Raw genomic sequence first — 24,279 nt, forward strand, 5'->3', positions numbered from 1 at the left:
GCCCAAGCCTGAGGCTGACACCTTGCTGGATAACCCTTTGCCTGTATCTGCCCGACTCTCACATCGCCATAGGTTAGAATCTTTCTTGCTATTTTATTGATGGAGAAACGATCTCTGAGTCTCAGAGAGCCACATGTTCATAAATGGCAGAGCCAGGGTCTGAACCCATATCTGTTTGCTTTAAAAGGCACTGTTCTTGCCCCAACACACACATTTGCCTTGTGGAACACTTAAGAGAGCCTTTTATATAGCCCCGGTAGTGTGATAGGTGCTATTCAGTGCTCACAATGACCAGTGGAGGTAGAGATGATGGCCCCATTTTACAGATGAGACTGAGGTTCAGAAGGGCACAGTGGCTTGGATAGAGACCCACAGCAGAAAGACAGGCCTGTGGTAGGAGCCCATGGTCCGTGGTCTGTCCAACTGCAGGTATCCAACTCCAGCGTCTCCGTGCCTCAGCTGCCAGTTAGGATCGTAGCAGAGGTCAGAGGCCTCGCGGTGCCCATAAAATTGTGGCTGTGTCCCTTAAATTCATCCCTGTGTGTTCGTCTCACCTCTCCTGCATTCTTAATAGATTCCTCATCGTTTATTGCCATCCGTTTGGCATCTCACCACCCAGAAGAACTTCGAGCCATCTGCACACTTGGAAAGTTCATGCTGTTCTCCTTCCAGGAAAAAAAAAAAAGAAAAGAAAAGAAAAAAAAAAATGTTACATAAGATGGAGCCCGGCACGCTCATATAGGAAGGTCTGGGAGCCTCATCTCTGACTAAAGAAACTCTCTGCTCTCTCCACTGGCCATTCCCTGTTGCCTCTAGGTCCAAAGCCACATCACAGCTGTCTCTTTAAAGTTTTTTCCTTGCAAAGCCTTCAGGAAGACTCTAGATGTTATCCCCATACCCTCTCTCCAAGGTCTCCTTTGGGTTCTGTGAGGAGAGGTTTCTCCTGGAGAACTCTCGGGCCTTCCTCCTTGCTATCAGGGCTGGTCACTTTGTCGTTGGTCCTTCAGGTGGTGATTGGGGTCATCTCTGGGGGCCAAGGTTCCCCGTGGACCCTCTCTGGGGTCACTGGCTGGCCTGACTGTGTTCCTTTCTCCCTCATGGAACAGGCTCTTTCTCTACTCGTTCATCTTTGGTCATTTAATTTTGCGGTCATACATAAAATTTGCTCTATTTTTATTTTTATTTTTATTTTTGCAAACATGTTCATTAAAAGATGTTGAGAAATTAAGGGAAAGCAGAAAGCTAGGACACCTGACCACCACAGGACAGTCATGTTAATAGTGGACTCTGGTAGGTGGGAAAGCACCTAAGGATGATCTAGTTCCATCCCTTGGCTCTACAGTTGGGGAAACTGAGGCATGGAGGGTCTTTTATTCCTTCTCAGAGATGTAGCTGGCAGCAGCAGGGGTTGGGGAGTGTGAGCTGAGTGTGCCAAGGTCTTTGCTTCCGGGAAGCCAGAAGTGGGATGGCATGCGAGACAGCAGTCGAGGGATAGGTCACCAGTGGGGCAATGTGGGACAGGTGACAAGTGAGCAGACGGATCAACTGACTGCCGCTGGCTCGGGTGGCTCTGAGGCCAGGTGACATTTGAGCTGGGTCTGGGCTGGAACCCCTCTGGCCAGTGACAGGGAGGGTCTGGAGCTCGTGCTGGCACTTGCCTCACCAGCGTGGGGCTTCTTCATCCTCCCAAGACCACCATGGAAGTGGGCCTCCTCCCCGAGTACCCTCACTCGGGTCATTTCTGCTCCACACCTCCCTCCCCCATCTCAATCGCAAGTGAGTCCTCAAATGCTTGCCAAGGGCTACAGCGAGCAGCTGGGCAGGGACCGAGGGGCCTGGAGACCCCCCTGACCGCCCCCCCCCCACCCCGGTCAGTTTTGCTGGCCCACTGCAGACAAAGAGCCCGCGTGTCCTTGTTAGACCGCGTTCCCCACACCTTGGTCGTTCACACACCTCCTGTGTGCTGTTCAGTGCAGTCCTTTGAATTGAATATTATTTTTCATGGTTGTCTTTGACTCTCTTTTTCACTTCAAATCTATTTTAAGAGGAAACGTTTTTCTAACTCAGGAAACAGAAAACCAGTATCATATGCCATCAATAGAAGCGGAGACCAGGGGAGAAAACGAAACCAAGGTGCTAAAACTACCTTGGACTTGCCGGAAAGCCCCAAGTCCAGCGGCTTCTCTCTCCGTCCTGGAGATTGGCTCACGTTCTTAGGTATTTAAGACAGATCGGCACCTCCCTGAGACCCTCCCTTCCATGCTCACAGACCGGAACCGGGTGACTAGGGTTAAGTAACATTCTCCTTGTGCGCTTTCATGTTATTTAAGGTTGTGTCACTGAACCTCCCTCCTCCCGAGCACCACCAGCGTAGGGATCTTGCAGGTCGAGAGCCTGTAATGTGGCAGTTTGGCACCTGCAAGATTCATCACACCAACCAGTAAATGTTGACGTTCGTACCGTCCCTCCAGGAGATTAATAGTCTAGCTCTCCAACTTTTTTTTGCCCACACGTGTACACATGCCTGCAGGCAAGAGTCACCCTGTAATAAGTGAGCCTCCCTCCCCCCCCCCCCTTCTTTTTTTTAGTGGCACATGCCAGTACAGCAAAACCAGCCCAGGCAGCATGAGTTCCCCTGCCTCGGCCATTGTGGTGGGTCTGGTCGGCATGTGGGAGGATGCAGGGAACAACAGAGGCCAGGGCTCTCCTCTCTGCACCTTCAGGTGGCCTGCATGTGGGCACCCCACCGTTGACAAGGGCAGACGCAGCCCCTTATCTGTGCAGTATGAAAGAGAAGACAGAGCTCAGAGTGTGTCACATCGTCTGGCCCTGCCTTTTCTGCAAGTGGGGGACAGCTGTGAAGCTCTTCATTAATGGACTGTCCTAAAAGTCACGCCGTGTGCCTTCCACAGACCATTAATGATTTCCCAGAAGGCCTGTTCCAAATATTGATCAGGACAGTGGCCTCTGAGGAGCCCTTTGGCATGAGGACCTATTCAGAGCTGGCCACAGCCTTGGCTGCCAGAAGAGGTCTCTGAAGAGACTTTGCATGTTAATGAAGGGTCTTAATCTCTTGGCCTTTCGCAGAACTGCTTTGCGATGAAAAATAAATCATTCCTGGAGGTTGTATCCCTCAAAAGGTAGGAAATTATCTGAGGGCAGGACATACCTGATGTTGCAGGAATAATCATTTCTCTGGAAGCTTCTAACTTAGTTCACGTAAGGCAGTTACCTGCCTCACTTCCTTGGAATCGACACGTTTTCTGCACCTCCAGGAGATTACGGGAAGAAGGGGACATGTAAGGGAGGCTGATTAAGCTTCATTAGGGAAGCCAGGATGTCACTTTCGCTCATTATCGCGTTCTGGGCACTAAGACTGCCAGCTGTGAAGTGCCTCAGTGGGCCCCCGTATTTGGTCATTTTTCTCGCTTTATTGGCAGCAGAAAGGCACTTACAGCACTGACGTCTTCTCGGACCAAACTCTTGCTGGCGCTCTGTGTGGCTGACACACAGCACGGCGTAAATCTACGACGGACAGCGCGGTGGCTCGTTTCCGTGTGTTGTGGCACGATCGCGACAGGTTCACTTAGCATCCGCCACCTCATCCAGTAACAACAAAAGCAAAAGAGGAAAAGTTATTTTCCTTGTGATAAGTGCCCTGAGGATCTTATCACCTTTCCGAAATGTCACACAGCGGCGTTATCTCTAGCCACCACACCATACATGACATCGCTGGGATTATTTATCTTATAACTGCAAGTTTGTATCTTTTGACCCCCTTCTGCAAGTCCCTCTCCCCCCTGCCCCCCGCCCCCCGGAAGCCACAAATCTGATCTCTTTCTCTATGAGCTTGTCTGTTTTTCTTTTTCTCCTTTAGATTCCACACACAAGTGAGATGAGATGATAGCACAGTGCCCCAAAAGTCTGTCCATATTGTCACAAATGGCAGAGATTCCTTCTTTTTATGGCTGAGTAATATTCCACTGTGGATGTGGATGTGCACACCCCCTTTTCCTTATCCACCCACCCATCTATGGACACTTGGGTTGTTTCCATGTCTTATGACCCTCCAGCTTGGATGACTCGCCTGTGGACTGGTAAGGGAGAGGGACCTAGACCTTTGTCTTGATCTAAGCCACTACATTTGGAGATCTCTTTCTTTTACATTGCTCAGCCTGTGCTCTAACAAACGCAGACCCATTAACAAGATTCACGTAACAGCATTATACATCGTGCTGCCATGAACATGGGCCGCAGGTGACTCTTCAACATAGTTGTCATTTCCTTTGGGCATATTTTCGGAAATGGAATCACTGGTTCCTATGGTGTTTCTATTTTTAACCTGTTGAGGAAACTCCATACTGTGTTTCTTAGCAGCCGCGCAATTTCCATTCCCATCAGCCGTGCGCAAGGTTCTGTTTTCTCGCCATCCTCGCCACCCGTCACCACTTGTCTTTTTGATACTAGCCATTCTGACTGGTGTGAGTTGATATCTCGTTGTGTTTTGATTTGCGTTTCCCTGATGATTGTGAGATTGAGCACCTTTTCGTGCACTTGTTGGACATTTCGTAATCTTGGGGGAAATGTCTCACCAAAGTCTTGAACCTAGCATCTCTAAATTAAAACAAAAAACATTTTTATTGCATACTTATTTTTGAGAGAGAGCGGGACAGAGTGTGAGTGGGGGAGGGGCAGAGAGAGAGGGAGACACAGAATCCGAAGCAGGCCCCAGACTCTGAGCAGTCAGCACAGAGCCCGATGTGAGGCCCGAACTCACGAACTGTGAGATCATGGCCTGATCCGAAGTTGGATGCTCAACTGACTGAGCCACCCAGGCACCCCTTGAACCTAGTGTCTCTAGTATGATTGGTACTGTAGGTGGCAATGCTGTGTTGTTGGGGGTGGGACAGAATACCCTGACCTCCAACCCTGACTGTTTTTCTCCACCGTGCTTAACACGGCCCAGAATGTATTTATTTGCCAAGTATTCTGGGTCTGGCACTAGCATGAAATCTCCATAAGGGTAGGGACTTCATTTAATTCAGATGTGTCCCTAGAGCCTCAACAAGTGCATGCCCAAAGTGCTCAACAATTCTGTTAATGAAGAAATGAAGGGCTGAGAGCTGCGTGGGCCTCAAGCTGATGCCAGGCAGTCCTTCTGTTCCTTCATGTTGCATTATGGGTGTAATCATAGCAGCCTTCCAGTCTCGTGGGGCTTCATCTTTTCTAGGAAAAGAAACACACACACACACACACACACACACACACACACACACACGTATTTGAAAGAAAATAGGCGCTTTGGGAAATATCCCAGAACCTTGCAGGCATCTGAACTTTACTCTGCAGTTCTTAGAACCATGGTTTTTAGGGTGCTTGCATTAAAATGGATGTGAGGGCAGTAAAATCAGTTGTGGCAGGAAGATAACAGCTAACCACACAAGGGACCAACAGAAAAGCTATTTCCTCTGGCACAGGATGACTGACACAGGGTGGCCTGGCTGGAGCTCTACCGGTAGGAAAACATTTTGATGTGATGCCAACGACAACAGCCGGGGATTTGTTGTGTGTCTTCAATGTCCGTTAATTCTCCCTGAGGGTCCTGTTGTTTTCTACCTCGCAGACGAGGAAACAGAGAATTCAGCAACTCACTCGAAGTCACAGAGTTAGGAAGGAACGGAGTCTGGATCTGAACCCAGGCCAGCTTGCTGCTGGGCATGTGAGGGACCTTGTTAGCGAGTCTGTATTTGAGTATAGGCTGAGCAATGTGAAAAAAAAAAAAGGTCTCCAAACTTAGATCAAGATGAAGGTCTATGTCCCTCTCCCTTACCAGTCCACAGGTGAGTCGTCTAAGCTGGAGGGTCAGTCGACTCCCCATGGTCATTCAGGGGCCCAGGTTCCTTCCACCTTGTTTTCTACCACCTCTGAGGGTGTGGCCCCACGGCCAAAGCTGGGTCATCGCCATTTCTGTGTTCCAGGCTTGGGGAAGGAGACAGAGAGCGAGCATAAGACAAGCAAGGGGGTTTAAAGTGGGTGTCATGGAAATTGCCTTTGTCGCTTCCGCTTATGTTCCATGGGCACAGGTCAGTGATGTGGCCATAGAGCTACAAGGAAGCCTGGGGAATGTGGTCTCTACCTGGGCAGCTGTGTGTCCAGGTAAAATTCTATTGCTCTGGAAGGAAGGGAGGACGGAGTTGGGGGCAGTCAATTTGCAGCCTGCCATGAAGAACATATCCTGTTTCATCAACGTTAATGCTGGTCTGTTGCAAGGAAAGTGCTAGCTCTGTTCATTATCATCAGGCATGCGTGTGGTCACCTACTCACTTAATAAATGTTCTTAAGGCTTTCTTCGGGGGGCAGCTCTGTGGTGAGCAGCGTGGGAGCCACCAAGAAGCCAGATTCACTGTTTCTACCCGTGGCATAGCTAGGAGAGGAGAGATCAGCCACCAAGCACAAGGGAGCAGAGTCAACTCACGATTTCATTCATCCATCCACTCTCATTTATTCACACGTGTATCTTTCCAAGCAAGGACTGAGGTGGCACAACTACAGTGCTGGGCAGTTGGCAAATGCTGTTCACACACACCACCTCTCTCATCTTCTTCCCTACCCCGAGAGAGGCAGGGCAAGTTCAGAGAAGTTACATGGCCCCCAAATCACATGGCTGGCGAGGAATGGAGCCAGAATTAGGAGCCAGACCTCTAGGGTAGTGGTGAAATGGGCAGAGCACAAGTTCAAGGTCAGGTACATACAAGTTCTAGTTCTGACTCCTCTGCTAGCAAACAGCTTCACTTCTTAGAGCCTCAGTCTCCTCATCTTTAAAATTGGTGCCATGGTTCCTTATGTCAAAGAGCTATGCGTAAGAATCTCCTGGCGGAATGGATTAGTCTTTGGTTAAATGGATGCTCCCTAGGTAGGCACGCCTTCCCTTCTGGCTTCTTCGGGGCACTTGGTCTCTGACAATTTGTCCTGCATGCTTCATGAGGTCCTGAGAATGCACTGGGAGAACACGGAGGCCACAGACCCCAGGAAGCTGGGCAGATGGCTCTGCCCGTCTCTCCCAGTCCTTGCTTCCTTGTGGGGGTTGGGGTGCTCTTTCGTCCTGACCCTTGTTATCTGTGGTCCTGCTTCGGAACTGCTCCCGCCTCCTGTGGATCTGCCCCAGATGACTCCCAGGTGCTGCCCGTCTTGGCCACATGGTCCATGGCCTCAGCTCACTGTAGGGACCCTGACCACCTCACCCTCACCGGGGCCCCGGTGGCCAGAAGGCAGAGCCTGGTGGGACAGGAAACTTTGGCAGAGTGAAGCAGCTGGGGCGGGGTGGGGTCACGGGAGGGGCTGGCAAGGTGAGGGCTGAATGGAGGAGTCGGTTGTAGGAGCAGAGCAGTGATGACTTTTAGCTGCAAACACAATAGAAGGCTGGGGTTTGTGCCAGCACAGATTTGAGTGGGAGAGGCTGGGGGCAGGGTGTCAAGCTAGAGGCTGCTGCAACCATCCAGGTCTGGGGCAGTAAGGGCGGGGGTGGTAACAGAGGGAATGGAGAGAACAGAGAGGAGAGGGGGGCTCTCGGGAGGAGTCTGAGGGAGTTGGTCTTGGGACTCGGTGTCCGGGGGGCCAGCTGCTGGAGCCACAGGCATGGTCACAGAAGTGAGAAAGAGGCAGGAGTCCAAACTGGGCCCTCGGAACCAGAGGGGACCCAGGACTTGGAGCTCAGAGCTGGAGGGGGCGCCCACAGAGATGACCTGCTTGTATGTCATTCCAGGAATTCACCTTGGTAAGGAATCCAGACCTGTCTTTTTATCTAAATCCAAACTTTCTTTCACCCTATGTCCAAACTCCCCTGTACTAGAAGAATAAGTTTTTCTCTAAACCTGATGAAATCCATTGGCAAACATAACCTAAGTAGCCATTCTGTGCCAGGTGCTGTTTTGCACAATGTACACAAGGGAAATTTAGGAAGACTGTCATTGACTGGCAGAAACAATAAGGAAACAGGTTATTCCAGCCCAGGGTGGTCAGGGAGTGTGACACAGCTAAGCCCAGCGCTGTGGGAACCCAGCAAGATGTGTGACTAATTCCGGCTCAGGGAACTTGAAAGGATGCTGTTACCCAGAAGGGCCCATCTGAACTGGGTGTTGCAGAGTGAACAGGAGCTCACCGGCAGAGAGGAGGGAGAGGGTACTCCGTAATGCATGTGGTCACAGTGGTGCAAGGCAGCTCAGCACAGAAGGCTCATGATGTGCCAGACGCGCTCACACCCATCAGTAATCAGCAAACAGGAATTAAAACCACAACAATATACCATTTCACACCCATTGAACTGGCAAATCTGAAGTCTGACATCACCAAGCAGTGGTGAGGAGGCGAGCAGAGAAATGTTCATACCTGTAAGGAAGAATGTAAACCGGTCCCACCTCTCTGGAAAACAGTTTGTCATCACCTGGTAGAACTGAACATCTTCATGCCTTATCCGGGGACTATTACTAGATAGACACGCTAGAGACACTCTTGCCCACGAGCGCCCAGAGACATGCAAGAATGGCAACGTGACTCGTAACATGCCCAAACTGGAAACAATCCAAATGCCCCTCCATAAGAGGCTGGATGAGCGCATTATAAAATATCCTTATGGTGGAATCCTGTACAGTAGTGAAAGATGACCCTGCAGCTACACATATCCGTGTGGGTGAGCTCCCAAGGCATACGGAATAAAAGAAACAATCAAGACCCAGAAAAAAATGTCAGGATGAGTCTGTTCACACACAAGTTCAACACAGGCCAAACTAAACAGACCACTGTTTCCCTCCATACAAAAGTGGTTAAACTGTGAAGAAAAGCAGGGGCGCCTGGGCAGCTGAGTGGGTTGAGCATCCGACTTCGGCTCAGGTCATGATCTCACGGTTTGTGGGTTTGAGCCCCGCGTCGGGCTCTGTGCTGACAGTTCAGAGCCTGGAGCCTGCTTCGGATTCTGTGTCTCCCTCTCTGTCTGCCCCTCCCCCACTTTCACTCTGTCTCTCTCTCCCTCAAAAATAAATAAACGTTAAAAGAATTTTTTTAACTGTGAAGAAAAGCAAAGCAGTGATTATCCCAGGAGTCAGGACAAGCAGTGACTTGTGGAGGGAGAAAAAGGTATACGTGTGCTTCCGTAATGCCAGTGATGTCCTGTACATGCATTGTCCATTTTTGTTATGATTATTAACCTGCATGTGTAGATTCGCAATGAGAAGTCACACAGCCTTGCTGACCTGGCAACACTGACCTTGGTGTAATGGGTATAGGGGCTGGGTTGAGGCTGGAGACCAGGGTTGGAGACACATGGAGAAGGCTCTCCGGGTCAATATAAACAATAGGATGTTGTGTTGTTTTTGATTTTATGTTGTTTTCCTCATCTGGAATATTTTAGAATATCAGTGATATTCAGAATATACAACACCTTGGGTGTCTAAATAAGGAGTTGCAGGTAGCCATAATGAAAGGATGTTCTGGGTCTCCATCTTTTTGCCCTGGATTTCTGCTTTCTGAGGCCTCCCAGCTCGGAAAATAGGCTGTGTGCAGAGGAAGTCTAGACTGTTCATCAAAACATCTCGAGGAAATGTTGTTTAGGAGAGATGGTGCTCTTGTCCGTCGGGGGACATTTTTCTTTGCCTATAAAAAGTAAGCTTGACTGTGGGCCTAGGAGGAGACTTGGCCTTGTTCTGCTCCCCCCCCAGGGCTGCTCAGGACACCCACAGGAGTGAGAGGAGCCGGCAAAGGAGAGGTTGGCAGGGAACGAATGTCCCAGAGGCTGAGTGGAGAGCAGTCCTGGGACACATCCTCTGCAGAGAAGAAGGAGGACAGTGGGGATGGGGGGCGGTGTTGACATGGTCATGTAGCCCACAGCCCATGACGCACCAGTGACGGAGTGATGTCACATGCTTCTCTCTGCCAACCCTGACTGCAGACTCACCAGTTGCTCACGGGCTCCCATGAGGCTCTGCAGAGTGAGGAAGGCATTGCCTTCCAGAACCTCTGGGCTTAGCAGGCCGGATGAGGCAGGTATCTGGCTGGCCCAGGGAGGGGAATGCGCTAAGTGCCCAAAGAGAGATGTTAGTGGTATGATAAATCAGGTGTTAAAATGCATCAAACTATTTATCCCCCTCTGTTTCAAGCTGGTTGATGGTGGATTTGCTTGTGCACATTTATATGGAAATGCATCGTTGCTGTGGCTTGTAATTTTCTAGTTGAATAACTTCAGGGCAGGCCCACTTTGGAATTTAATTATCCTTACACTGGGAAGGCTTTATGGCTTTGCTAAGGCTTTACTGCTCAGAAGACCAGATGACTCCAGGCATCTTGTGATACTTATCAAGGAGCACCAATGGCTTCAGTATGTTGCTATTTTGAGAGTTGTTTGATAACGTTCTTTTATGGCCCAGGAGTCAAGATGGACTGGCCTTAAACTAAATTCTGCCCAGTCACTATGGTGCCGCAGGGGAGTCTCTTGTCTGCTGGACACCTGACTAGAACTTTTAAAGCCAGACCCTTATTTGGGCAACCCGGATGCATCGCTCTGCAGTGCTCTACATGGAAGGCCCAAGCTACATGTGAAAGAGTCAACTACTGATTCATGGAATGCAAGAGGCTGGATGCTCCAAGTAGTGATGACATCATCCTAGGGGGGAAATTGGGGGTTTAAGCTACACAGAACTAGCCTTCTCAAAACCAGGGCCCTGTGGGGAATATAGTATGTGGCCGTCCAGAGTGGGGTAACTGCCGAAGGCTTACAGGCTGCCTGGGGATCAGAAGAGTAGGGAGCTGTGATTTATTAGTAATGTCTGCTCTGGACTCAGGAAGGGAATAGGGGTCCAAGTGCTATGTGTTTTTCACCTCATCACTTCTTAGATACCTCTCAGGTGCTGGGCCCTGTGCTGGGGGCTTTCTCAGATGTCCCCACCCCCACCCCCCCGCCATTCACTCTCAGAGTGACTTGGAAGGAAGTGGCAATGTTCTTCCTGGGGCAGCTGTTCATGGAAAGATGTTAAGGAATCAAAGGCAGGATCCAAAATGAAACATGCAGTGTGATTACAATGATAAGTTATAATTACAATTGAAAATCGTAGCTGTTAATTTATGATGAAACACCATCAGTAATGACAAGCAAAGTTTAATATATATGGAGAGAAAGAACCCAAAAGGAAGCAGAATGTTCATACTGGTTATCACTGCGTAGTGAGGTTATGGATGGATTTTATTTTCCTTTAGGCTTATCTGTATTTTTCCATTTTTTAGAATGACCCACATTCCTTTTCCGAGCATACATAAATTATGTGTGTGGGTGTGGGTGTGTGCATTTGAAAATGTTATATATAGAGAAAGGTTTGGTGGCATGCATTTGTCACTTCATGAATTCACCAGGCATATCAATTATTCCCTCCCAATGTATTTCTTAGTAGCTACTTAGAGTAACCCTAAACCTTTTGCTTCATCTGGACTGAAATATTTGGGCGAGAACCTTCACAATCACCCCCCAATTTCTAACGCTGAACAAATCCTGACCTTTGGAAAATGTGGCCAAAAGATGAAAAGTCACCAAGAGAGCCAAAATACGTAGCAGCCCTGAAGAAGGGCATCCTTCGAAGGAGTCACAGACACAGTCATCTTAGGAGGTAGTATTGCTACAGGAAATTTAGAAACTTGCTAATGACTTCCAGCATGATCCAGGAAGACTTGGCTTCTGTAAACTAAGAATGGACATTTTTGAAGAAGGAATCAACGGATATCTGAAAAGACTCCATGGGGTCTAGAACTCTGAGCTTTTCCAGTTGGCGGGGGTTGTTGGAGGAGGCACGTAGCCTAGCACCTGGCACAGAGACACTCAAAATATGTTGTTATAATTTTTTCAAGTTTTATTGAAATTCGGGTAGTCAACATACAGTGTAATATTAGTTTCAGGTGTACAATATAGTGATTCATCACTTCCATACATCACCCGGTGCTCATCACAAGTACACTCCTGAATCCCCATCAATCACCTATTTTCACCCATCCCCCCACCCACTTGTTGCAGTTTTTAAAATAAAATTATAGTTATAACAGACACACACACGTTATCTGTTTTTGAAATGATTTAGTAACTTTGGCTCATTAGGAACCCCGCTGAGTGGGGTTTTTGAAACCCTCTAGTCTGTGCAAATCTGCCAAGCCACGGTCTTCTTTCCTTGTCTGTAGACACAGGCGGGTTGCAGACCGAGCCCAGACCATGGCAGTGAGAGCTGCCGCGCCAGCCAGGGTCCGAGGTGGCTGCTGTCCTGCCCCGTGCCTGGTTCCACTCTGATTGCTTCGTTTCCCTGAGGGAACCATTGTGCTTAGCATGTTGGAGCCATTTCATCTGGCTCGCAGCTGAGGGAGTGGAGAATGCCTTCAGACTTTGGTAGGCTGATGGTCATCACTGCTCCAAGTAAAACTGTTTCAGGTACGACCCCCGGGTGGATTAAGTTCCCATCCATTTCTGACACAGGTGTGCCTGCCTGATGTGAGTCTGAGATATAAAAAACCCAAATGCACAGACCAGAAAACCAGCAGGGGACCCGGCACATAACTAAATGGCTATCTGGAACATTCTTTGAAAGTGCAAGCCTCCTTTGCGTGTTCTCAAACAACTTGACTCATATAACCCTGACGTGCACGTAAGGGGGAAAGGAAGGCCCAAAGAAGGACACCAGCATTTAGGCAGGTGCAATGCTGGAAATTCTGAGAACATTGTCATTTAAACTTCAAAACTCCTGTGCACGGCATGGATTATTCTTCTTCCTTTACAAGTAAGGCCCTCGAGGCAACGAGTGACTTTCTCAAAGACCAAAGGTAGGGTTTGGCCCATGCCGGTATTGAAATGCCCTGGTTCTGGGTCCTGGGAGGAGGCTGGGCGTGGGATAGTCAAGGAGCTCATTTGACAGCATAACATATATAAAGTGCTCAGCTCCACAAATAAGAATTTCTCTGCTTTCGCGGGATAGCTAAGCGACACGCGGTTTCAATACAAACACAAAAATAACCAAATGTCACTGCATGGAATAGCCAGGATGTGAAGTTTGAACTGTGGCTGGGCTGTGGCTACTGTGGAGGCTGCAGATTCTTCGCAGAGCGCTTTAAAAGAGGGTGCATAGACAAAAAAAAGAAAAAAAGGAAGATGGGGGAGGGGTGCCTCTCTAGTTCCTGGGGCAGGTGGGGCACAGTATGACCTTACAGACTCTTGTAGAATTCTGATCTTTTCAACGGTCCACAAGCAAGCTCCTGATGGGAGGTGGAGCTCAGAACATGGCGAACGTGGGAGTAAAGCTGAGTGGCCTCCACTTTTGCCTGTCTTCTGTCTCTGGGAGCATTTTGGTATTGAGAGGGCATGCTTCATCAAAAAGGAGAGGACGACAGGCCAGGTGCTCAGCCAGCCAACCCTAAGTGTGTACTTCGGGGACCCCGGCAGGGGTTTCCAGTGGGGAAGGGAAGAGTGGGTGGCATGGAGGCCTAGGGCCTGGGTCACATCAGAGCGGGTAGCAGTGTTCTCGCCCCCATAGTGGGCCTCAGGGGTAAGTGGGGCGTGAGGGAGCACTTACAGGAGGAGTGCAGGCTTGAGACCCATATCACACAGGAAACAGGCTGTCAGACCAAAGTGGGGCAGAGTAGGGGCACTGAACCAGAGAACGAGGCATTCAGTCGGGAGTGGAGTGGGGAGGCTGTGCTGCGGGCCACGGGGAGGTGAGAGTTGTTCCCACTCTGACCTCCCTTCATGAAGCAGTGGAACTGTCTTATTCATGGGATCCTTAGATGAATTGACACGTAGCTGGTCTAGCAGGTCATTGATGAATGAATGAACGACTCAGTGCATTTATTTCAGGGTTGAAAAAATAGAAGCAGATCTCCGGCAGGTAATCTCCAGCCAGTCTTGCCGTTTCGGGGCGGGGGGGTTACTAATGTCCTCTGTGGAGGCCTCTTCAAACACAAGCCATTCATAGCCCATCGCCCCTTAAGAACACAAAGAGCACCCCATTTCCCTCGGGATGTAACATCCCGGGTAAGAAAGAGTGTCCTCCAATCAAATTTTCCTCCCTTGCACATCGCCATTTAACACCTCCGTGCTTATTCCCTAATTTGTAAAATGGCGTGGAATAGTAAGTACCGATTAGATCACTCGTGGTGAGTTAATACCATGAGCTCACGTGGACGGCCGGGGCTATTGACCTGATCCTCAGGACCCTGGGAAGTAGGCTCTGTTGTTGGCGCCCATTTCACAGATGAGGAGACTGAGACTGAGAGAGGCTGAGTCCCTTGTCTGAGGCCTGTGGGGCTAGTGAGGGCCAGACTCAGGAGCCAAGTCCAGAGAGTGACTCCCAGGCTCCAGCCCACCTCATGCTGCCTCTTCATGTATATCCGTTAGCACTGCTGTTGCTAATCAGGGGGAGACTGGCTTTATCTTCTTTCTGTGATCTGTACTGAATGTCTTCTCTGCTTAGACAAGCTCTTCTGTTTCAGTGTTATGATAATCAAATAAATAAATAAATAAATAAATAAATAAATAAATAAATGACATCTGGGGCTTCAGCAGCATTTGAGGTAAATACACTTGACACAGAGCTGTTCTGGGTTTGGGGTTGTGAACGTTTCAAAAGGTATATTAAGTGAAAAAATTCTTTTTTTTTTAAATTTTATTGTTGAGAGAGAAAGAGACAGAGCGTGAGAAGGGGAGGGGCAGAGACAGAGGGAGATACAGAATCTGAAGCAGGCTCCAGGCTCTGAGCTGTCAGCACAGAGTGGGGCTCGAACCCATGAACCATGAGATCATGACCTGAGCCGAAGTCGGATGCTTAGCCAACTGAACTACCTAGGCACCCCTTAAATGAAAAAATTCTTAAGGAAACTTTCTCTGTGGTCTTTTAAAAAGTGTTATAATTTCATTTTCTCCTTGGAAAATACCTCTATGGAAGATCCGCCTTTAAAAAAAATAAATAACTAGGATGGGGCTGGGTTTCAGAGATGAGTAATCTAATTCCCACTGCATTCCTGAATCTGGAATTTGCCTTCCAGCCTTAGATATGTCCCTCTGGCTTGTCACATCCTAGCGCAGAAACCTTCAGTGCCTCCAAGTCCCTGGAGGATGTAATCAAGTTCTATTCCTGCATCTGGGGCCCCCTGCAGTGTGACTACTGTCCCCACTCTGTTGAGCTTTGCTCCTGCAGCTCCTTCCTCTGGGCCACCCCCTTCCTTGGAGTGTCGGAGTCTGCCTGGGCACCCTGGTACCTCTAATGGGTCCTCTATCACCTTGAATGCCCAGTTCAGGTCCTTCTTACCTGTCTTCATTCCCCTGTTCCTTTGGGCCAAGAGCAGTCCCGGGCGCTTGATTGAAGTCTGTATATCCATTGCAGACAACAGAAACCTCCTTAGCAGGGCAAGGTGAAAGGGAATTTACTAGGGGGAATCTGGCGCTTTCAAAATAGTTGGAGGGGCTGCAGGAGTGGTCTGTAGGCCTCCAGGAATGCCCCCCTGACTGTCCCAGCCCACGTTTGTGTCTGCCTTCTCAGAGCCCCTTCCTTCACTTATTCATTCATTCACTTATTCATTCATTCATTCATTCATTCATTCATTCATTTATGGAACAGAGGCCATCCTAGCTTCTAGGGACAAGACACAGGATGAATCAATAAAACATGGTCCTTGTCCTCAAAGAACTCATGGTCTACTCACACTAGATGCTGATGGATAAAAGAGATGTGAACAGAGTGTTATTAGGATCTCAGGAGGGAGCTACTAACTCAGCCTGGGGAGGTGGGGGGCGCCAGGAAAGGTTTCCGAGTTCATAGAGAGCAAGAATGGAACTTGAGCCAGACCACGGGCATGGGCAAAGATGGCCAGCTAAAGAACAAGATGTCCTTCTTTGATTGGTGGACAGGCTGGGGCAGGAGGCCAGAGGGATAAGCTGGTCAGGGTGAGGAGCCTCTGGGGACTGCCTGACCGTGCACTGTGACATGACTGCGCAGCATCTTCCTCTTGTTATGCAATCACACAGTGGTCAAGAATGTGCACTTGAGAGCCAGCCTGGCTGTGCTCAGGTTCTGCTGAGTTCTCAACCTCCTGGCTGTGTGACCTCAGGCAAGCTGTTTAGCCTCTCTGGGCCTGACTTTTCTCATTAGAAAAATGGAGAAAACAGCCGTACCCGCCTCATGGGGTTGTTGTGAGGGTTAAAATGAGTTAGCGCATAACACACTTAGGCCCATATCTAGCCAAAGTAAATATCAGCTGTCAGCACTGGCTATTATGTAATGCCTGACTGTGCACCAAGCATCCTGCCGGGTTCTTTTCCATAAATTCTCTCAATCAACCCTCACAAAGACCCCGTGAGCTAGGCGTTATTGATCTGTTTTACAAATAAGAGGTCTATTTCTAGCTCCCCCTATGAAATTTTAGACCCCTTCGCGGGTTTTGTTCTATTCCCGTCCCCGCCGCACACTATTTGTGCTGCGGGAGCCCTGCCAGAGACGGAGGGGAACAAAGTCATCCTGGCACTGTGGAATAGCAGGGGAAACAGTTACATTTGGATTCCAGCAGGGCCTGTCAGGATTCTGCTTTAGTTATAGGAAAGGGGTCCAGCTCAGCCTCTCAGTCCCACTCACAGGCCTGATGACAAACGTGCCGGGTGAATTTTTTTTTAAAGTCAGAAAATTTGGCAGTAGGGAGTTTGGTGGATGTGGATGATGGAATGAGCCACCCGGGTGCCTGAGTGGGATGCCTTGGGGATAAGCGAGAACTTACAGCAGGCGCTGCCCCCAGAACAGGCCAGCAGGTGCCCTCCCCCCACTTCCCTTGAGGGCATCATGAGGGTCTGTGGGGCTAGCGTCCTTCCCTCCCTGGGTCGGATGCCCCCACCTTGCCATCTGAGCTGCTGCCTGGTGGTAGGAATGTCCACGGTGCTCACCCGACAAACGGGTTTCCTCCCACAAATCCTGGGCTTCCGGAATTTTCCTATGTCTTCAGTTGGGCATTCAGCTCTTCCTTTAATGAAGCTTGCCGTTGCTTTGGAGAGGGCAGGCAGGAAAGAGCCTAATGTTTTCTACTCGGCACCAGACTATGCTAAGTGCTTTAGGTGGGTTCATTTCCACCTCCTGACAGCCTTGTGCAGGAGGTGTTGTGACCTCCCCTGCAGGTGTGCCCTTAGAGGGGAAGCGGTCCCAGCCAAGTCCACGGTCCTGTACGTAACAGATGGGGGCATCCTTCGTAGAGGTGAATGCTTTTACTCTAGCACCGGGCCCTCTCTTTCAAGCCATTGGTGGCTGCAGGCCTGTTTCCCCCTACCCCCAACCTTCCAGGGGTCCCTACACAGTGTGGGCCCGTGAATAGGCCTCACCTGCTCACTCTGCCTCTGAGCAGGCCGAGTGGATGGCTGGAAAGGCAGAGGCCTCACCCTTGGACTGCAGAGCCCTTCAGCACACCTGCACGTACTCTCTCATTTCATCTCAAAACCCCAGGGCAGAGGCGCCGTGTCCCCATTACACAGGTGGAGAAACTGAGGCCCGCACCCATCCAGGAGCCAGTTTCTGGGAGCACTGGAGTGTAAAGCCAGGGCTCTAGACCGCAGGTGGACCATCTGTGCCAGCAGAGGAAACAGCTTCATGGCAGAAAGTTACAGAGTGCCAGGAAGACCCAAAGCTTCCAGACACATTTGGTCATTTATGTGACACTGCTCTCTAGGGTTGGAGGTGTCGGGAGTATCCCCATTTGACAGGTGAGCAAACCGAGACCTAGAAAGTTGAGTCACTGAAACAATGAACAAGCAAAGGAATAAAGGGAGAAACAGTTTTTTGATCGAGGGGACATTCCACTTTGTCGGGCCTGGGCATGGTCACACCAGCCCCGGTTTATAAATTCTGAGAAGTTCTGCGGCATTGTTCATCTCAAGGGCTGCATATGCTTTACTGGGAGCTGCCCCACCTCCCAGGGCTGGATGCCAGGCAGGCCATCTGCTCCTGGGGCTGGGCCTCCCCCTCTGACAGTCATTGCCTTCTTCCGGAACGACTGTCTCCCAATGGGCTGCAGCCATTAAAGAAGTTCCAGGAAAAAGATCTTCGCCAGCCTCTTCTGCAACCTAATTTCTGCCGCCGTGGGTATTGCCTTGTCTGCATAAATGGCCCTGCTAATTTTCTGCTGCTGTTCTCTGTGGAGGTTGCAGAATGCCAGGGGAGGGCGGGGAGCGAGGGAACCGCTTTGCCCGGCACCTGCTGAGAGCCCAGCCTGCAGGTTCCTTGACAGACATCATCCCTCATCTCTCCCTCCGTTCTCCACAGCGGCCCTGGAAGCTTCAAAAAGTCAGATCCATTCGCGGCTCTGCTCTGAGCCATCCTCTGTAAGGAGAAACCCCTCCCGTTCCTTGCTCCTGGGACCCTACAGGCTCTGGCTGCCTCCCTTCTCAGAGTTGATCTCAGGCCCCTGGCCCTGCAATCAGGGTTCTAGATGCTGAGACCTTCTTTTTGCGCCTGGGATCCATTGCACACCTGTGTTGCCCTGGGCAGGACCACGCCCCTTGATGCCTCCCATCCATCCACACCCCTGACTTCTCTCTTTCTCAGCCATCAGTTCTCAGCTTAAACACTGAAAGAGCCCTTCCGGGTCACTCCCTCCTGTCCAAATAAGGCTCCCTGTGGTCCCTTCTCTCTGTGTCCAAGGCACTTGTCACAGTACACGCCTGCAGGTGTATCCTCTGCGGAGCGTCTGTCTGTCTTTCTCGCCGGACTGTGAGCTGTGTGAGGGCAGGGACAATGCTGTTTCTCCCTCTGTGGGTCCCCAGCGCCTGGCACTTGATAAGCTGTGAGTCAGTACTCCTGGACGCCCTCAGTCAAGGTCCCCTGTTGCTGCCACCCTGCAAGTGTGGGCTGGGAGCCAGTGGGTGGCTTGTGTGGGGCCACGCGTGGTGACGCCGGAACTCGAACCCGGTCATCCTGGCTTCATTGTGTCCTGTTGACAGCCTCCCAGCAGCCTTGGTGTTTATTTCACCACATCTCGGTTCCTTACTGCTGGCTGCGTTCAGAGCAGAAATATAATCACAACAGCTTGTGAAACCCCAGACAAGAAGTTCCAAGTGGAGGTCAGCATCCAGCGGTGAGAGGGGGCACTCCATCAGACAGTCTCAGGCTGGGGGTTTCCCTTCCCCCAGAGACACAAAGCCTAAATGCGCACGGCTGGGAGTGTGGCTGGGGGTGTCCAGGGAGACAAGGTGGGGGCGCTGCGAGGGGTGGGACCTGGGGGCGGGCCAGTGACAGGGGAGCAGATGAGCAGACAGTGGCCACACGTACAGCAGGTATGTGGGGGTGTGGGGGGAGGAAGGTCTGACAAGGGGAGCAGGTGTGACCTGACAGGTGAGGTGGACGAAGCAGTGGAAAACCCGAGGCCAGGAAAACCTGGCTTCCCAAGACCCCTGCCCCTGGGCCTGAACTCCGACTTGGGGGGCTGCAGGGGGCGGAGGGATCCAGGCCACAGGGGTCCTCCGATCTGTCAACAAATCCGTACTAAGCTCCTGCTGCGCACCAGCATTTTCTCTGGCTGAGATACAGCAGTGAGCAATGTAGACGACACCCCTGTCTTCGTGGAACACATTCCAGCTGGGTGGGTGGGTGGGGGCAGAAGGGAACCTGGTGGTGGACAAGTGGTTTTGGACAGTCACAAGTCTCAAGGGACTCTTTCCACTGCAGTGGTCACAGAAGGCCTGAGGTCGACACGGCAGTGCAAGCCATCGTGCACAGATCGGGAGGGGTCCCCAGGAGATGCCTCAGCAGGGGCAGAGGCTCTGAGGTGGGAGTGGGCTTGCTAGTGGTTTGCGTGCCCTTCAAGTCTGTGTTCGGTGACGGCACGTTAACCTGAAGTCAGCCATGAGAGAGCGTTTACACTGTGGAAACTGGCAAACCGGGACCCCCCACCCCAGTTGTTAAACATTTAGCAGTGCACCCCAGTTGGCATGTCTGAGCGTTGGAAAGGAGGCCACAGGCAGAGGGGAGGGGGGGAGGTGAGGATGTCATCACAGAGGCAATAGCTTTGTTCTCTTGCAGCCAGAAGTCTCTGAAGGGTTTAAGACAGAGGAGTAATGTGATTTGATTTTCACTTTGCCAGACAGATCCTACAGAACAAAGACTCGGGTCCAGGGAACAAGTAGGTGTGGGGAGGGGGAGGGGAGACCCAATTATCAGAACTGGGGCCCAGGCAAGAGCTGAATGCATAAACTAAGTGGAACCCCACTTACCACGGGGGCAGCTGAAGACCAGAAAGAGGCCACTTGTCCAAACGTGTGTCTGCTGAGATGGCTGGTCTGGTTCAGGGATGGGGGGGTGGGGGGGGGTGGGCGGGGAGGGGGCTAAGCCTGCAGGTGCTGCCTCATCCATGCAGACAAGGACGGAAGAAGCCTCTGCTCCCTGCAGTAGGTCAGTTCGCTTTGTTTCCAAAGGAAAGGCAGCAGCGAACTCTGACAGCCTGTATATCTCTACAGATAGAACATGTGGTTTACCCGGCATGTTCCCTGGGCAGATAAGTGGCTCCAAAGTGGCTGTAAGCCTCCAGGCCATTAGCTGCATTCTTGCCACTGGCTGAGCAGTACGGTTGCCCAAGCCGTGCACTGTGATGACTGGAGGTGCTTCTGCATGTCAGAACCACCAGGGAGCTTTTCCTGCCCCAGACCAGTTAAACCCAGAGGTTCTCTGGGGGCAGAACCTAGCCTCCACATTTTTTAAAGCACTCCAGGCGACTTCAAGCTGTAGGAAAAGTTGAGAACCACTGGATTAGAAGAAGTTTCTGTAGAGTCAGAGGCCAAGTACTTTTCCACATCATATCTCAGAGGTAGACTAATAACAAGCAATCCCAGGCAAAATGACAGTGCCTTATGCCACTGCTTTGGGTGCTAAGGGAAACCCTGAAGGCCTCTGCCACCAAGCCGGCCCTGACTGCAGTTGGGGGGGGGGGGGTGGCTGACCCAGCTCGATCGCTTGTTCCTCTGCATTAACTGTGGTCTGAATTAATACAGCAGCTGCCGCATCCCCAAAGGATGTGAAAGTGCTTGTGTCATCCCTTCTGGAAGCCCTTCTGCAGATGGGAGAGGACTATTTAGAGGTTCCGGCCATGCCCCTCAATAGCTGAGGGGAAACCCCCCAGCCGACCCCAGAAGCGTCAGCTGGACAGGTGTAATCCGCCCAGAGTAATGTCTGATCAAGAGCAGGTGGCCAGATGTTCTGAGGAGCAACGGAGGTGGTGTGAAATGTTTCTCTTACATTTTTAGGAAACGGGCAGAGAGGACAGATGCCAAAGGCAGATGAGGTTAACGCTGGTATTTTGCACATTGTTCAAAGAATAAAACGTGTAGCCTGGTGAAATAAGCCCGTGCACTTCTGCCCCTGCACAACCTGGCAAGTGGAGCTGTCGAAAGAAACGGGCTTTTGAGTGAGGTGTTCATTCCCTTAACATACATCTGCCTGCCCCTCTTCAGTGCCACCGGGGTCTGGGCTACAGCACTGGTTCCGCCAGAAGAAGGTGGACACGCCTCCTGGACTCTTGAGCCGACCTTGAAGTGGAGGAGAGAGCCAGGAACCAAGAAAGCAAATGAATTGCAAAACAAGGGTAAACTGTGATGTGCAGTTACAAACCAGTGCAAATAATGGCAGAATGTGCTGTGTGGTGAGGGGCCAGTGGGGGTCAGAAAGGCCCAAGGGAGGGAGGCCACCCCAGGTGGGGTGGAGAAGAGGCCTCTTCGAGGTGATGTCTGTGTGAGGAGCAACCAGGGGAGATCTGGGGGCGAGCATTCGGGAGAGGGGACTGGCAAGGCCCCAGGTCCCGAGGCGGGAAGCACCAGGCGCTGCCAAAGAATGACTGCCGGCCCCTCGTGAGGACAGGGAGGTAAGTGGGGGAGGTGGCCATAAGAAGTGTGGAGGCAGGCAAGGGACAGGGTGACTTGTGCTCTGAGCCCGCTGGTGGCTGACCAGTGGGAGACCTGAAAGCCGGAAGTCACGTGCTGTGATCTGTATTTGCTGTGTGACTTGGGCAATAAATTTAACTTCTCTGATTTGCATTCTCAGCTACAAAGAAATCAAAGCCTCAGACGACTGTAAGGGTTAGAAATCTCGTGTGTGGGGTTAACGGAGGAACTGACGTACCGTAAATGCTCGGGAAGATGGCAGCTGTTTTCCCCCCTTCCCCTTTCTCCCCCTCTTCCATCTCTACTCCTCCCCGCCCCACTCCCTCTCCACCGCTCCTCCCCCTCCCTCACTTTTGGCAGAAATTGGATGGGTGTTGCTCACAGCGTTCACTCTTGGCCCGAAGGGGAATCTAGCATCCTATGGGGCTTATGCCAAGAATATGAGTCTTGACAACTGTCTGTTTGAGAATCCAAATGCCCTTTCATCAACCCCCACCATGGCCAGGCCGACTCTGGCTAGTGGAGAAGCTGGGATGAGTCACAGCACGGTTGTGCTAGTGTTTGGGTCCCAGAGTCACCCTGCCACACTGAAGGCTTTCCGGGGTGACGGGGTGCCCAGCCAAGCTCTGCTTCCAGATCCCGGGGCTTCTCCTGCACAGATCATAGGTGCAAAATACAGCCGTTTCTTTCAACACCTCGCAGCCTTCATTCGTTCGTTCAAAACAGCGTTTGCAGAATCTCCACCATGAGCCCCAAAGTGTGCTATCTACTAATGCTAAAAGCAAGGGAGACATGACGTCTTTGCATGTCTTGGAGAAGGTCATAACTGGTGGTGGAGGGAGGCAGAAAGCAGCACCCGTCCTTGCGTTAACAGAGGGATTGCAGGATCCCTGAGGAGAGAGGAGACTTCGCAGAGCCAGTTGGGCGCTGTAAAACCTTTCACAGACGAGGGGAACCTTCAGGCTGGGTCTTGAAGTAAGGGGAGGAGTTTGCCAGACAGATAAGGGGGGAAGAGAATACAAGGCACGCACATAATACAAATTCCAGCTGCCTGTGGAAGGATGGGTGTTTAAATAAACTATTACACACAAACACGGAGAGCTGTATGTCAGTTAGGGTTCTTCTCCTCACAAGTACAGAAAACCCAGTGACCTACCTCAACAGCATAGCAGAAGGCGGGGATAGGGGAGAATGCTGGTTTCAGGTCGGGCTGGATTCAGGACTCAAGCAACAATATCAGGACGTGGGGTCCCTTCTTTACATGGCTCTCTTCTGTTGGGTTGACTCATCCTCTGTTTTTGCTGGACGACTGGAGCCCCTCGAGGCACACAGCCTCTGTGGCTCACACCTGGCGGGAAGTTGAGGGTGCCTTCTCCTGCCTACCTGGGCCAAAGCTGTAGGGTCCGCTCTGATGGGACCCAGCCAGCTTGGCTCGAGTCACCTGCCTGTCCCCGAGACAGGCCATGTCCTGATTGGTTGAGGGCTGGGTCGCCTGGGCAGCTGGCTTGGAGGAAGCTGCCACGTGCGCTGTGCCCGGTGTGTTGGCATAAAGTAGCTCCTTGACCCTCACGAGCCCTGCTCCTCCGCCAAGGGAGATACTGTTTTACAGGCGAGGGAGTGAAGCATCGTGGGATGGGTACTTGGCCGGAGAGTTCACAGGAGAGCCGGAATTTGAGCTCCATTCCATATAGCCCTGAAGCCTAGCATTTTTTTTTAATAAAAAAAAATTTTGTTAATGTTTATTTATCTTTGAGAGAAAGAAAGCATGAGTGGGGTAGGGCAGAGAGAGAGGGAGACACAGACTCTGAAGCAGGCTCCAAGCTCTAAGCTCCAAGCTCTGTCTGCACAGAGCCCAACACAAGGCTTGAACCCACGAACCTTGAGATCATGGCCTGAGCCGAAGTTGGATGCTTAACCCACTGAGCCACCCAGACACCCCACCCTGAAGCCTAGCATTTTGGAGCAGTGCCCTTTCCCTCATGCATTTAGCTGGAGATTCAATCTCCAGCCCACTGGTGTCACGAAAGCTCTGTGCTCAAGTTCAAGCTGTGCTCAGTGGTCCACCACCTTCCTAACCGGGCTCCCTCTCACCCCCACAGGGCCCTCATCTTTATGTCCCATGGAGCCGGGGAGCACTGTGGCCGCTATGACGAGCTGGCTCAGATGCTGGTGGGGCTCGAGCTGCTGGTGTTCGCCCACGACCATGGTGAGTACCCCTGGGGGGACAGGGCCCGTGCTGCCGGCCGGTGCCTGACAGTTTGGGAACCCCCTCTCCTATCACCTCTCCTCCTCTGTTATTCTCTTGTGAATCCTGCAGTGACACTGGGAAGAGATGTTCTCCATGAGTGTTTCTGGGTTAAAAAAAAAAA

At 51.1% G+C, this 24,279-nt stretch overlaps 1 protein-coding gene across 1 annotated transcript in view; it reads left to right on the top strand.

Annotated features, from left to right (window-relative positions):
- MGLL (monoglyceride lipase) overlaps window positions 1-24,279 on the top strand; it is a 66,696-nt gene that overhangs the window by 18,602 nt on the left and 23,815 nt on the right. The window contains exon 3 of the mRNA XM_049642251.1: window positions 24,010-24,279. This exon is cut by the window's right edge and continues 4 nt beyond it. Coding sequence (XP_049498208.1) covers window positions 24,010-24,279 — 270 coding nt within the window. The remainder of the gene's footprint in view (window positions 1-24,009) is intronic.

Source organism: Panthera uncia, chromosome A2 (genome assembly GCF_023721935.1).
Source record: "Panthera uncia isolate 11264 chromosome A2, Puncia_PCG_1.0, whole genome shotgun sequence".
In the NCBI taxonomy this organism is placed as follows: Eukaryota; Metazoa; Chordata; class Mammalia; order Carnivora; family Felidae; genus Panthera; species Panthera uncia.